General features: G+C 40.7%; 1 protein-coding gene across 3 annotated transcripts in view; it reads left to right on the forward strand.

Moving 5' to 3' along the window:
- The window catches only part of ttbk2 (tau tubulin kinase 2), a 73,452-nt gene that overhangs the window by 43,745 nt on the left and 14,805 nt on the right, over positions 1–14,902 (forward strand). For 2 of the 3 annotated variants that reach the window (XM_062968129.1, XM_062968130.1), the window contains 3 exons: positions 152–363; positions 661–1,228; positions 6,765–7,013. In XM_062968129.1, the coding sequence (XP_062824199.1) occupies positions 152–363; positions 661–1,228; positions 6,765–7,013 (1,029 nt within the window). The remainder of the gene's footprint in view (positions 1–151; positions 364–660; positions 1,229–6,764; positions 7,014–14,902) is intronic. The other variant, XM_003214536.4, reaches the window with a different exon arrangement.

Raw genomic sequence — 14,902 nt, forward strand, 5'->3', positions numbered from 1 at the left:
GCTTTTACTAACTGTAGTTTAGATTAACCAGAGTTTTTCCTGGTTCAGATGGAACTGCAAACTATATTTAATAGAAAATAGAAGTGAAGGAATCTTTCTATGTTACATTTGAATTACCTATTGTTAATTGTTCACTGGTGTTTTATCATAGGCTGCCACAGAAGAGGAGAACAGTCATGGGCCAATTAATGGAATGCTTAATGCACCAAGCCTTGGTTCTCCAATTAGAGTCCGCTCAGAGACTACACAGCCAGATCGGGATGTTCCTCTGGTCCGGAAGTTACGAACAATCCATAGTTTTGAACTGGAGAAACGTTTGACCTTGGAGTCAAAACCAGACACTGATAAATTTCTGGAAATTTGGTATGTAATGATTTCCATTGTGCTGAGCTTTCTTTAACTGTTGGTAGATTTATGGTAACTTATGTTGTTCAGCTTTTTGGTACAGCCCGTTTTTATAATGTAGTTTGAAGACACCGGTTTTGAAATCCCAAGAAATATAGATGAAGTGATTTTGAAATTTTCTTAAATAGCAAAATTACCTTAGAATGTTTGTGCCTTAGGTTCTACTTAGGTTGACCAAACTTTATATCTCTTTCCAAATACTAACATTAACCTGCTGTCTCATATTTCACACTAATTTCTCTCAATATTCCCAAGCATGGAGAAGAAGAAAAGAGAATTGAATGCTGGAAAGGAATCTATTGTTGCAACGTCTCAGAAAGCATCCAAGCCTGCAGCTTCATCTGGCCCTGAGCATGTTTGGCACTACGATGAAGAATACTTACCTGAGGTTTCAAAGCCTGGTTCCGGTGGCTCACCAGAGCAGGGTGATGGCGGTGTTAGCAATGGGTATGTGGCCGTCAATTTGAGCTCCTGCCAGCAAGAGTGTGACTCCAAGGAGTGGGTGATTGTGGACAAAGAACGGGACCTGCAGGATTTCAGGACTAATGGAGTTGTGGGGCATAAAACAACTGGAAGTCCTTCTGATGAGGAGCCTGAGGTGCTTCAAGTGTTGGAGGAGTCCCCACAAGATGATAAACCTGGAGCTCACACTAAGAATACAACCATAGGAGCACCTTTGGATCTAGGTGTTGAATGCGGTGGTACTGCAGCTTCTGAACAGTTTACAGATCAACTAGAATTCCCAGTTGGGACTTCAGGTCATCTTCTTGCTGTCACACCTTCAAGCTTAATGGATGCCCAAGCAGAAGGTGCTTTTACTCCAGTAAGTGAACAGTTAATAGCTGTTGCTCAACTTCATTTTATTCACAAAATACAAGACACTACTAATTGAAAATGTATTTGAAGCATAATCAAAATACCATATATATTTGTGTATAACTCAAAATAAATTGACAAAAGATTGACCCTCAAAAACCTGGGTCAATTTATACACAGGCCAATAATGGAACAGCTCCCACCTTATAACCTCTCTTTTGACCAAACTGGGGGCTATTCCACCTTTGCCTTTAACTCCACCTCTGAACAGAGTTTTCTTCCAATTTAAATATAGAGTCTCTTTCTATCCTTCCTCATCTTTTTTGAGTCAGAGTGGTATTCAACAGCAATGTGAGGGAGCTTGAAGAATGTGATGTGCCAGCTAGTTTGGGCACTTGAGGTGGAGCAGAATGGTAATTGCCTTTTAAAATAAGGACTCATTGCATAAGCTTCTGCAGAGAGATTGTGGTGGCCATTTTTAATAGGAGCAAACTATAAAAACATGTCTGCTCCTATGAAAAACGACAGCCGTAGTAGATCTTCAGAGAGATTCAAGCAGTAAACCCTTATAAAAAATGGCATCCACCTCTACATTGCTACTGAATCCCTCTCAGGATGAAAAAAGTGAGGAAGGTGGGAAGATCTACCTTTTTTTCTCAGATTTGGGCAAAAACGGGTAATGGGTGGGAGTGCCCTGCTTCTGCCTCTTGTCACTGCCTTTGCACAGGGTCCCTGATAGAGGAAGGTTATTTTCCTTATTGTTCTCTCCCTGTCCTTTTCCCTCTCAGAATGAATTCTTAGTCTTTTTCCTTGTTTATATTCCTTTCCCTATTTGTATATGTATATATGTAGTAAACATTTGAAGATCAACAGTGCGAATTAAACCCATCTCTCATTGTAACCACTCAAACAGATCCTTTCCTTCTCTTTAGTATCTCAGTATGTTCCTTCTATAAGGAGATGAAAATATGTGTTTGTTACATCCTTTCAGTTTTACCCTGGACATATCCATGGATCATAGTAAAACTCATAATAAGCCCTCAACTTATACCATGAGGTTGACTTTTACATAAATATATATGGCACTCCATAGTAATAATTATCCTGCCAACTGTCAGAATTAACATAATTCTTTGGTAGGAATCTAGCATAAAACAATTTCTATCCTGTCCTTTTAGTGCTTGTACATTGTTTAGTAATGAATAGTAAAGGTTTGCTTTTGCAGTGGCCATAATATGTTCCTTTCATCCAAAAATAGACAGCTTATTTAATTTTAAAGACTTCCTTTGAAGTAATGAAACCATTGGGATTGCACATGGATGTCCTATTTAATACGTCGCAAAGTTTTACATTAATTCATTTTTTATTGTGAGAGCCCAGATATAAGCTATCATAAGCTCTTAAAAGCTATTACAAGCTATTCTGAAAGGGATTGAAAGATATTACTTTCAACTATAAAAATATGAGCCCTCTCCTCCTCCCCTTCCCCACCTGTATTTTTTTGGTTAATTGTGTCTTCTATTCTTCCTTTTACATTGGCCATTTTATTACAACGAAAAAGAGTCATGTCACTTTTTGTGACATGACTTTCTTCCATTTCTGCAGACATTATATCGACAAATAGACACTGCTTTTCCCACATCTTATAGATTTTTCTTCTGTCCAAGCCAACCTGTTGTTCCAAAGAATTATTTGTTAATTACTCATTTTTAAACCTAACTTTAGAAAAAAGAAACCTATCGGGTAGACCTATCCTTAAAAATCAATATGAGTGAAGAATTATATTATTGTGGAGAGTGAGGACTGGTATAGATAATCCTTGGTTTATCCCTTATTCAAGCAGCACATACATATCTTGGTATTGTTTGGTATTAGCATCAGCTCCATATCCCTCATGTATGTACTGCCACTCATAGCCATTTTTAATGGCTACATTAGGATAGTCAATAACAGTTAAAACCATGGTCTAATTTGAACATAATAACCATAATTTAGTAATCTGCGGGAAAGGTTCAAATTTGCATATCCCTTCTTCATCCATCTCAAGTGTGAGCAGTTTCACTTGTGAAACCTATATACATTTTGAGGCATTCGGATATTTTTCAGTCTTCTGTAATAACATGCAGTCTGTGATATTAGCTATCATTAATGTGAATAGGCCAAATTCAATTACAGTTTTTACATCTGGTTTGTTTTCATTAATATATTCAGTGAGCCCTTGGTATCTGTTAGGGTTTGGTTCCAGAAACCTTCCTTGGATGCCAAAATCCATAAATGGTCAAGTCCCATTATACATGATAAAAGAAAATAGTGTCTGTACCTTATAAAATAACGGCACTCCATGCAGTCATGCCGGCCACATGATCTTGGAAGTGTCTACGGACAACGCCGGCTCTTCGGCTTAGAAATGGAGATGAGCACCAACCCCCAGAGTCAGACATGACTGGACTTAAGGTCAGGGGAAACCTTTACCTTACCTTATAAAATGGCGGTACTGGTCCATTATCTGGGCGTAGGGCACTGGGGGTCCTAGAGAGAGAGAGGAGAGTCCATTTTATGGGGATGGAGAGTGGGTTGAAGGAGTAAAACTATTTCCCAGTTTTCCTGTTATTCCCCCCACTCATGTCCCCATCATGGAGACAACCCTTATTTATGATATGGGAAGGGAGGGAATAACCAGCAAAAACAGGGAAAATGGTTTTCCTCCTTTAACTCCCCCCTGTAAAATGGACTATCCTTCTCTCTCTCCAGCTCCCCTATTGGCCTCTGTCCAGATAACGGAACAGTACTAAATGACAAAACCAAGCTTTGCGTTTGGGATTTTAAAAAATATTTTCAAACTGTAGATGGTTGAGGGTTGTTGTATGTCTTTCGGGCTGTGTGGCTATGTTCCAGAAGTATTCTCTCCTGACGTTTCACCCACATCTATGGCAGGCATCCTCAGAGGCTGTGAGGCATGGATAAACTAGGCAAGGAAAGGAAAAAATATATATGTGTGGAGAGTCCAAGGTGTGGCAAGAGTCCTTTGTCACTGGGAAGCCAGCATTAATGTTTCAGTTAATCACCCTAATTAGCATTGGAAAGGTTTTGTCTCTTGCCTGGAGGGCATCCTTTGTTCAGTCATTAGCCGTCCTTGGGGTGTCCTTGCCCTCAGAGTGTTGGTTCCCATCTACTGTTTTCTATTATCTATTATTCTGCAGTGCCTTTCATGTTCTTTGACTCTTGTTTGGGCGCTGCGTTTGGTGGTCCCTATGTATACTTGTCCACAGCTGCATGTTATCCGGTAGACTCCTGCAGAGGAGAGAGGATCCCTCTTGTCTTTCGCTGACCGTCAGGGCTTTGATTGTGCTTCTTTTTTGACACCTTCACAATTTGGAGCCATGGTGAGGAAGAACTCAGCAAGTTCCTGGACCACCTTAACAGCATCCACCCAAACATCCAATTCACCATGGAAAAAGAAAAGGAAGGAAAACTGCAATTTCTAGATGTTCTGGTCATCCGCAAACCCAATTGGGCCACACAGTTTACAGAAAACCTACACACAGAGATAGATACCTTCATAAAAACTCCAACCATCACTCAAGTCAAAAAAGAAGCACAATCAAAGACCTGACAGACCATGCACAAAGAATCTGCGAACCCCACCTCCTACCAAGGTGAACTAAACCACCTAAACTGGGCTCTACAGGCCAATGGATACTCCACCACAGACATCAGAAGAGCTGCATGGCCAAGAACAAGCCATGAGAGTCAAGACAAAGATCCACCCAGAGGAAAGGTGTTCTTACCATACATCAAGGGAACCACTGACCGCATAGGCAAACTGATGAAGAAGCACAACCTACAAACTATCTACAGACCCACAAAGAAAATCCAACAAATGCTACGGTCAGCGAAAGACAAGAGGGATCCTCTCTCCTCTGCAGGAGTCTACCGGTTACCATGCAGCTGTGGACAAGTATACATAGGGACCACCAAACACAGCGCCCAAACAAGAGTCAAAGAACATGAAAGGCACTGCAGACTAATTCAACCAGAGAAATCAGCCGTAGCAGAGCACTTGATGAACCAACCTGGACACAGTATATTATTTGAGAACACAGAAATGCTGGACCACTCCAACAACTATCATGTCAGACTACACAGAGAAGCCATTGAAATCCACAAGCATGTGGACAACTTCAATAGAAAGGAGGAAACCATGAAAATGAACAAAATCTGGCTACCAGTATTAAAAAACTCTAAAATCAAAACAGTAGATGGGAACCAACACTCTGAGGGCAGAGAAGCCCCAAGGATGGCTAATGACTGAACAAAGGATGCCCTCCAGGCAAGAGACAAAACCTTTCCAATGCTAATTAGGGTGATTAACTGAAACATTAATGCTGGCTTCCCAGTGACAAAGGACTCTTGCCACACCCTGGACTCTCCACAGATATATATTTTTTTCCTTTCCTTGCCTAGTTTATCCATGCTTCACAGCCTCTGAGGATGCCTGCCATAGATGTGGGTGAAACGTCAGGAGGGAATACTTCTGGAACATGGCCACACAGCCTGAAAGACATACAACAACCCTATGATCCTGGCCATGAAAGCCTTCGACAACATATAGATGGTTGAATCTGTAGAAGCAGAATCCATGAATATAGAGCACCAACTATAATTTGGAGTTGATTTGTTCACACTAAGTATAGCTAAAATTAACATGTTTTCTTCAGAAAAAGTGAGATTAACTACAGCATAGGATTTGAAAAATATGTTAATCCTATACTGAAGATGTAATGTCTCCTGTCACAGTCATAATGGGATAGGGAGTAGCAAACAAGAATGGCCATGCTTATTCCTGTAATGTTAAACCATATTTTCATATTGCCTCCAAACACTACCAGTAGGGATAGATTTTGATCGTAATTTGAAGTGGAATTGAAATCTTGATTAATTGTTCCTCTGGTTTGCAGTAATGGTTTATATTAGGTAGTAGTATAATTGTGTGATTGCTTATGAATTAAGTACTGATAAGGAATGCACAGTCAGTCCTCCATATCCATGGATTCAATGTCAAGAGATTCGACCATCCACAGTTTGAAAATATTCCAAAAGAAATCCAAAAAGCAAACCTTGATTGTGCTATTTTATATAAGAGACCATTGTACTATGCCATTGTATCTAACAGTACTGGAGTATCTACAGATATTGGTGTCCTCAAGATATTGGTATCCCCAATAGATATCAAGGGCCCACTATATATCATCTAGTAAGTAATTTTTGAAAGCGGTGTCTTTTTGTGAACAGATTTCTGTATTTACATTTTTAGAAAAATTAAATGAATTATAGGATGCCATTGCTAAACCAAGTAGGAATGAGACCTTAAATATTTTGAGATATTACAGATATTTATAATGGCCAATGTTTATCTTTTGTATACCATTATTTTTTATTTTAAAAAACCAGCCTATAAGGCTATGATATAAACAACCAAAATATGGTCTTTCCTAATATATATTTGAAACATTTTCTTTTTCCTTGCCATGTTGTTCTAACAGCTCAGCTCACTTCACATGCTGCATTACTCCATTCCAAGAATTTCAAGCCCCATTCTCCGTACCCTGAACCCTATAGCCCATCTTACCACCCACCTGGACCCTAAGAAAGATACTGGCTTTCCAAGGAGTCAATCAGCAGAGAGCCAATCTTCCTCTTCTTTATCAGCTTCCCGTAGACTACTTCCTATCATTCCCAGTGGAAACAGGTTTCCCCCTGTCATTCGCATCTCAAAAGCCCAACTTCAGCAGGTGAATACATCTTCATCTTCATCAAAGCAACTAAACTGTGGCAGTCATTTGTGAAGTTTTGTTGTTCCCAGCTACTTAGCATTGGTCAGCAGTAAATTCAAGTTGCTTTAAACATATATTCAAGATGAAAAACATTCTTCCTGATAGGGAATCATGACTTAAAGGCTGAAAATTTGAGATAGTGGTAAATATTACTGAATGCTCATTATATACTAAACTGTTTAAACTATACAACTTCTGGAGTCTGTTTAAATTCGATGGATTAAGCAGATTTACCAAAAAATAAAATTAATCTAGTTATTTTCTAGATATTCTGTAGAAAAATAAGATACATTGGCAAATTCTGTCACTAAATAAGAGCTAGAAATCATAGAACCTATTGAAGATACAGTGTGTATGAGGGAGAAAGGAAGACTGCATAGGATACATTACAGACACTTATGCCTCATTTCCTGACTGGGGGTTATGAAAAATGGTTAGGTGTTTCTACAACAAATAGCACTACAATTACGTATAAATATGTAATACTGAAGAAAGTAATTGAAATGAAGATTATTCAAGAAAATATTGGGGAGACCCTAACTTCCTTCTGGGAAGTCATTAGTATTCATACTCAGTGTCTTATAACTGACAGTATCAGAGGAACTTAAACTTGCAATGACTGTTCAACAGCATGGCTTAACCTTTCATCATAGCCCATTCTACCACTAATATTGTCATGTTTAAAGAACATTTCTGCACAGACCATTATTTTGCTTATTTGCAGACTATATTATGTGATAATATAGTCTGTGGATACACTTGATTTTTCTCTGTCTCGCTCTTTTCTTTCAATGGAAATGTGTATTACTGGCTGAAGAAAATAATGTTTCAAGTATATGTGCATGTGTGTGTGAGTGAGTGTGTTAATGCCTTCAAGTTGACTTATGGTGACACCATGAATGTCAGAGGATTTTCTTAGACGAGGGCTATTCAGAGGCGGATTTACCAGTTACAGTAGAGTCTCACTTATCCAAACCTCGCTTATACAAGTTTCTGGATTATCCAAGCCATTTTTGTAGTCAATGTTTTCAATATACTGTGATATTTTGGTGCTAAATTCATAAATACAGTAATTACAACATAACATTACTGCGTATTGAACTACTTTTTCTTTCAAATTTGTTGTATAACATGATGTTTTGGTGCTTAATTTGTAAAATCATAACCTAATTTGATGTTTAATAGGCTTTTCCTTAATCCCTCCTTATTATCCACAATATTCGCTTATCCAAGCTTCTGCCGGCCCATTTAGCTTGGATAAGTGAGACTCTACTGAACTTCCTTTGAAATATAGCATTTGTTTCAAAATTTTATCAGTGAATTAAATAATCGATGATTTCTTAATAGCAGGACATAACTTTTCTTATTTGGATTTAAATGATTTTTAGTTTGTTTTTCAATTCTGTTCTTTTTCATGCTCAAATGACAGTCATGTTTGAAATGACATTATTGCCAAAAAGATAAGAGACATCATTGTCTTATGTGATGGTACACGGGGCAGCCAGTTTGCTGATACACTGTTTTATCACACTAGATCTTAAAGAGTTAGCAAAGAGTATGTATCCCATCTGAAATCCTGTGGCTGCTTCCTGCAGAATTATGAGGCTTGTAGTGGCTGATCGTTCGTGAAGATGTTAAATAAGGTTGGTGCAAGAACGCTGCCTTGGGGTAAACCATTCTTTTGCCTCCTCCATCTGCGTTTCTGGCCCTGAAACTCCACATAGAAGCTGCGGTTTTCTAAGAGGGTCTGGACAGTTTTTGTAAAGTCAAAGTCCCGGGTGATATGGTAGACTTTATGCAGCATTTTTCTATGTTGCACCGTGTCATAGGCTGCCGTAAGGTCCACAAAAACTGTTCCTGTGATGCAGCCTTTCTCGTAGCCTTCCTCGATATGTTCAGTCAGATGAAGAATTTGACCTGTACAGTTTTTCCCTGGTCTGAAACCTGCTTGTTGTGCAATAAGCTTGGGTTCGATAACAGGTCCTAGTCGATTTAATAGCATCCTCTCATAGACTTTATATAGATGACATAAGAGGGAGATTGGTCGATAGTTCCTGGCATTGGAGGCATCTTTACCAGGTTTTAAGATGGCAATTATCTTAGTTTTCCTCCATGCTCTGAGAATCTGTTTGTGTGCCAGGCATTGATTGTAGAATTTCAAAAGCCAGTTTTCAGCTTTGGCCCCCAAGTGTTTGATTTGCTCCATCATCAGGTCATCTAGGCCAGGTGCTTTACCAGTCTTACATCGCTTGATGGCTTCTCTGAGTTCTTTCAGGTTTAGAGGAGAAGACAACTGGTGGGTTTCAAGTTCTGGCACCCTGTTGATTTTCATCTTTATTCTGCTGCAGTTGGTTTTCCCATTCTGAATTAGCTGGTGAGCTATCTGATCTGGTGTCACGTTCGCGTGTCCAGGGTTGACCAGAGGGTCACTATCCAGGCGTCTCAGCAATTGCCAGGCTTTTCGGCTACTCTTGGACATGTCCAGGTTCTCAAGCAGCTCTATCCAACGGTCTTTCTTAGCATTAGCTAAGGCTGTAGATAGTTTTTGGCCTGCTGCTATAGTCCCATCACTGTATGGGTTCTCTTGAAATAATCTGAGATATTCTTGTAGCTGATTTAGTGATTCTTCGTTTAGGCCTGGTAGGTAGCTTGTGCGACAGCCTCTAGGGATTGAGAGCCTTGAGGATCTTTTCACAGCTTCTACGAACAGGTCATAATTTTCTATAGAAGGTTCTATATCAGAAATAGCAGCTTCCAAGGTCTCTGCACCAACCTTATTTAACATTTTCACGAACGATCAGCCACTACCACCACTCACAAAGAGCTTTATATATGCTGATGACCTTGGCCTTACAACACAAGCAAAAGATTTTGAAACAGTTGAAAAGCAACTCACCAATGCCTTGAAAGATCTCTCCAGCTACTACAAAGAGAACCACCTGAAGCCTAACCCTGCCAAGACACAAGTGTGTGCTTTCCACCTACGTAACCGCGAAGCCAACAGGAAACTGAAAGTTACTTGGGAAGGCCAAGAGCTCGAACACTGTTTCCATCCTAAATACCTTGGTGTCACCTTAGACCGAACACTAACATATAGGAAACACTGCATGAACACCAAGCACAAAGTAGCTGCACGCAACAACATCCTGCGGAAACTGACTGGCAGCGCATGGGGAGCAGACCCACAAGTAATAAGAACATCAGCCCTGCCCTTGTCTTTCTCAACTGCAGAGTATGCCTGTCCTGTTTGGCACAAGTCTGCCCATGCAAAGCAGGTGGACATAGCACTGAATGAAACATGCAGAATCATCACGGGTTGCCTTAAACCTACACCTGTTGATAAACTCTACAAGTTAGCTGGCATTGCCCCTCCTGACGTGCGACGGGAAGTTCCTGCTAACGGTGAGAGAAAAAAGGTCGAACATTGTGAAAGCCACCCACTGCATGGCTATCACCCTCCTCCCACCAGACTCAAATCAAGGAAGGGCTTCATGAGAACCACCACTCCTCTTGATGTTCCTCCAGCAACAGCAAGGGTGTCCCTCTGGGCAGCTAAACCTGGCAATTCTAACTGGATGGCCCCCCAAGAGGGTCTTCCTCCAGGGGCAAACCAGGAATGGGCAACTTGGAAGTCCCTGAACAGACTAAGAAGTGGAGTGGGCAGATCAAAAGACAACTTGGCAAGGTGGCACTACCTGGAGGAATCCTCCACCTTGTGTGACTGTAGAGCTGAACAAACAACTCAGCATATGTATGCTTGCCCACAATGCCCTGCCTCATGTACGGAGGAGGAGTTGTTTAAAGCTACAGACAATGCGGTTGCTGTTGCCCGCTTTTGGTCCAAAACTATTTAGTTGCTTATGATTTCTTTTCTTTTTTATTTTATTTCCATTATTTGAAATGTATTTGTTGTACCAATGCTTTTGACACGAAATAAATAAATGAGGCTTGTAGTTTAGTGAGACCCAGTAGCTCTTTGGCTGAACATTTTAAAGATCCCTCCCCTAAACTACAAGTCCCAGAATTCAGCAGGAGCAGCCATAGGATTTCTGATGGGATACATACCATATATATTTGAATATAAGCCAAGTTTTCCAGCCCTTTTTAAGGCTGAAAAGGCCCCCTTGGCTTATACTCGGGTGAGGGTCTTGATGGGAAGGCGTGGGGCTGAAAAGGGTCTTATTTCAACCCCACGCCTTCCCTCCAGGACCTTCACCTTTCTGCTCAGCAACCTAGCTCTCCTTTCTTTCCTTCTCCCTCTTTGCACGCACCTTTCCCTCTGTCTCCCTCCTCCTGCTGCTGCCCAGGATCCAAGGTCACTCTGGAGGCGGATCCCACCTTTGCCTGCCTGCCTTCAGGTCCTAGCTGGGAGATCTACTCTGGTTGCTTCCCTCTCTGCTCTGGCTTTCCCCCCTCCCTCCTCTCTCTCCTGCCTGCCTTCAGATCATGGCTGGGAGAACTGCTCAGGCTGCTGCACTCACTGCTCTGACTTTCCAAGCCTGGTGGGCTTTTTGCTCCTCCCTTCTCTGGGTCCCCAAATTTATCTGGGGTTTCAGACACTGACTTCCTTGCTGGAGCAAAATGTGACTTTGCCATGAACTCGCCCTGTGCCCAGCTGGCTCCCAGGCATGTTGTGGGGAGGGGAGGGGGGTGTTAGAGAGACCGGGGGGGGGGAGAGAAAATGTAGTAGTAGTAGTAATAATAATAATAATAATAATAATAATAATAATAATAATAATAATAAATAGAGTAAAATAATAAGTGTAATAATAATAGAGTAAAATAATAAATGCAATAATAAACATTATCATTTATATTTTCATGGGCCCTAGCCAGTTCTGTTTTCGTCAGGATCCCTACTGATGCTTCAATTAATATAATTTTATTGGTACAGTAGAGTCCCACTAATCCGAGTTCCATTAATCCAACACTCTATGTTATCCAAGGCAAAGGAGCGAGCGAGTGAGTGAAGGAGGGCAGCAAAGGCCCTTCCGCGCTCGCTCGCTCCTTCACCAGGCCGGGCCCTGGTGCTGCAGGGCCCCAGCGTGGCGAAGGAGCTGAGGGACAGAGGGCGGTCAAGTGAAGGAGGGCGGCAAAGGCCCTCCCTCCCTTGCTCGCTCCTTCACCAGGCTGGGCTCCGGTGTTGCCGCGGCCTGGCATGGCAAAGGAGTGAGCGAGTTGCCGCGGCCTGGCATGGCAAGGGAAGGAGGGCCTTTGCCGCCCTCCTTCACTCGCCCGCCCTCCGTCCCTCAGCTCCTTCGCCACGCTGGAATCCGGGACCTGGCATGGCGAAGTAGCGAGCTAGCGAGTGAGGGCGGGCCTTTGCCGCCCTCCTTCACTCGCTTGCTCGCTCACTTACTCCTTTGCCAGGCCGAGCCCCGGCAACACCGGAGTCCAGCCCGGCGAAGGAGCCAAGGGACGGAGGACGTGCGAGCGAAGGATGGCGGCAAAGGTTCTCCCTCGCTCGCTCGCTTGCTCCTTCGCCAGGCCAGGCCCTGGTGCTGCCGGAACCCGACATGGCGAAGGGGCCGAGGGACAGAGGCGAGTGAGCGAAGGAGGGCGGTAAAGGCCCTCCCTCGCTCGTTTGCTCTCTCTCTCACTCACCCTGCCAGATCCTGGTGCTGCCATCACCGCTGCTGAGACCCAACCTGGTAAGTCAGCGAGGGAGGGAGGATGGGTGAATGAACACCCACCCTGTTATCCGTCAGTTTCGCTTATCTGTCATTTTGCCCACCAGTTTATGATGGATAAGTGAGACTCTACTGTATCTGTTTTATTTTCATTTTTGAAATTTACCAGTAGCTTCTGCATTTTCTATCCTCAGCTTATACTCGAGTCAATAAGGTTTCCCAGTTTTTTGATATAAAATTAGGTGCCTTGGCTTACATTCGGGTTGGCTTATACTCGAGTATATACGGTACTCTTTGCCTACTCTTTAAACTCTAGTTTAAAGTTGTTCTGAGTTGTTCAGATTCTGCTCAGCGGATGGGAAGTTGTCTTGAATTATTTGAAAGAAAGGCAGGAACTAGATCAAGGATTTACTGTTTTAAAAAATCCTTCATTTCAAACCAAACAGGCTCTATGTATTTTATTTTGTGTTCTGTAGCAAGAATGCAGCTTCACTTTTTCTCTGTTTTTCAAAAAATCACTGTATCACACTGTGTAATAAACTAATTTCTAAAAAAAGAATGTGTACTTAAGTTTGAGTTAGTGGAAAAACTAAAATTATAAATTCACATTAAGCAGCATCTGGATGGAAGTTCTATCTTTGAAATTAATTAAATGTGGATAATTATAAACACAATATAAATAGCTTTTTATATTCATACTAGTAATCATCTCTGCCAATTTTTACACTGCATTTATTTGTTCCTGCTCACACTATAAAGCCATGTGAAGGTTAGTGTGGAAAATAAGCAAAATTTCCATCCCTTCCCTTCCGAGCGTATACAGATTTATTAAAACAACTCAGTTTCTTAAATAATGTGAAGCAAAATAGACTTATGTCACTGGTTTTTAGTTTATTTATTGCAATTTTCTTGCCTTCATATTAATTTTTGAAAACAGAAATGAGTAAATGTATCATGAAAGTAAAGAGCAAAAGACAATACAGATTTGAATTCAACGTGCACATAGTGTAACTTTTGTGTTTAGATACAAATTAAAAACGTTATAGGTTCAATAGAAATATGGTGCATTTCAGCCTAATTGAGAAGATTTTAATCAGCTGACCTGTGTATATGTTAAATTTCCTGAACAGATGCTGTTGAAGGAGAACTTTGCTCTCCGTTTTTTATTCATCTTTTACTTTTATTTGTATTTTGGACAAGTTGTCAAATACGGGATGTAAATAAGGACACATGACCAGACTGTTTTAATAATAGTAATAATAATAATAATAATAATAATAATAATAATAATAATAATAATAATAATACTTTATTTATACCTTTACTTTATTTATACTTGAGGGGATGCAGGATGGTTTCCAACAAAAATAACAAAATGGCAAACATTCAAAAACAGACAATGATAAATCAAAACAGTGGATAAAACAATCTTAAAATAAATTTATAAAATTAAATAAAAATAATACGTAATTAAACTTAAGTACTGGAAACAATATAACCCATCTCACACAATTTCCACAGGCTGAAGTAGGTATCCAATATATAAAGGTGTACTAGTCTTCCTCCTCTTCATATGCTAAGGTGTATAAATGAGTTTTTTAAAAGCTTTTTAAAGATGAGGAGGGTGGGGTCTTTTTAATTCTTTAGGGAGAAAGTTTTTAAAGGGAGAAAATAAATTATACTTTAAAAAATCTTAGAAACCATTGGAGAATCCTTTTATTGATAAATGAGCAACTTTATTCATCAGTTTGGTTAGTAGTCAGCAGAACTTGGAAATAACTTGCTACAATCTGAATAATGAAGTCTTAACAATGTTAATTTTTCAAAAATATTTTCATTATATTTTTCTGTAATTTGCTCACTCATGCTTTTGAGTGAGCATTGGGTTGTGCTGTGGAGGCTCACAAGTTGATGGGAAGCTGGGAGACAACACTGGCAAACACTCCTTCAGAGATAGAGTGAAGGACAATAATTATTACTGCTGAACAGATTGCCACCTACAAGCTGGACCACAGAGAAGGGGAAATGACTTAAGTAGTGTAAGACCAGGAGTTTAAGCAGGCAAAAACTAAGATAAGCTCCTGCCAGGGAGGAGGAGGAAGTGGAAAGAGAGACAATAGAATGAGGAAGACAGATAGTGACTGCTAAGAACCAGGCAACATAAAAGAGTCAACGCATTGCTGTGGCGTTGTCTGGTGGTGTTGGTGAGTGTGGACT

The sequence above is a fragment of the Anolis carolinensis genome, chromosome 1 (assembly GCF_035594765.1).
Source record: "Anolis carolinensis isolate JA03-04 chromosome 1, rAnoCar3.1.pri, whole genome shotgun sequence".
NCBI classification, from domain to species: Eukaryota; Metazoa; Chordata; class Lepidosauria; order Squamata; family Dactyloidae; genus Anolis; species Anolis carolinensis.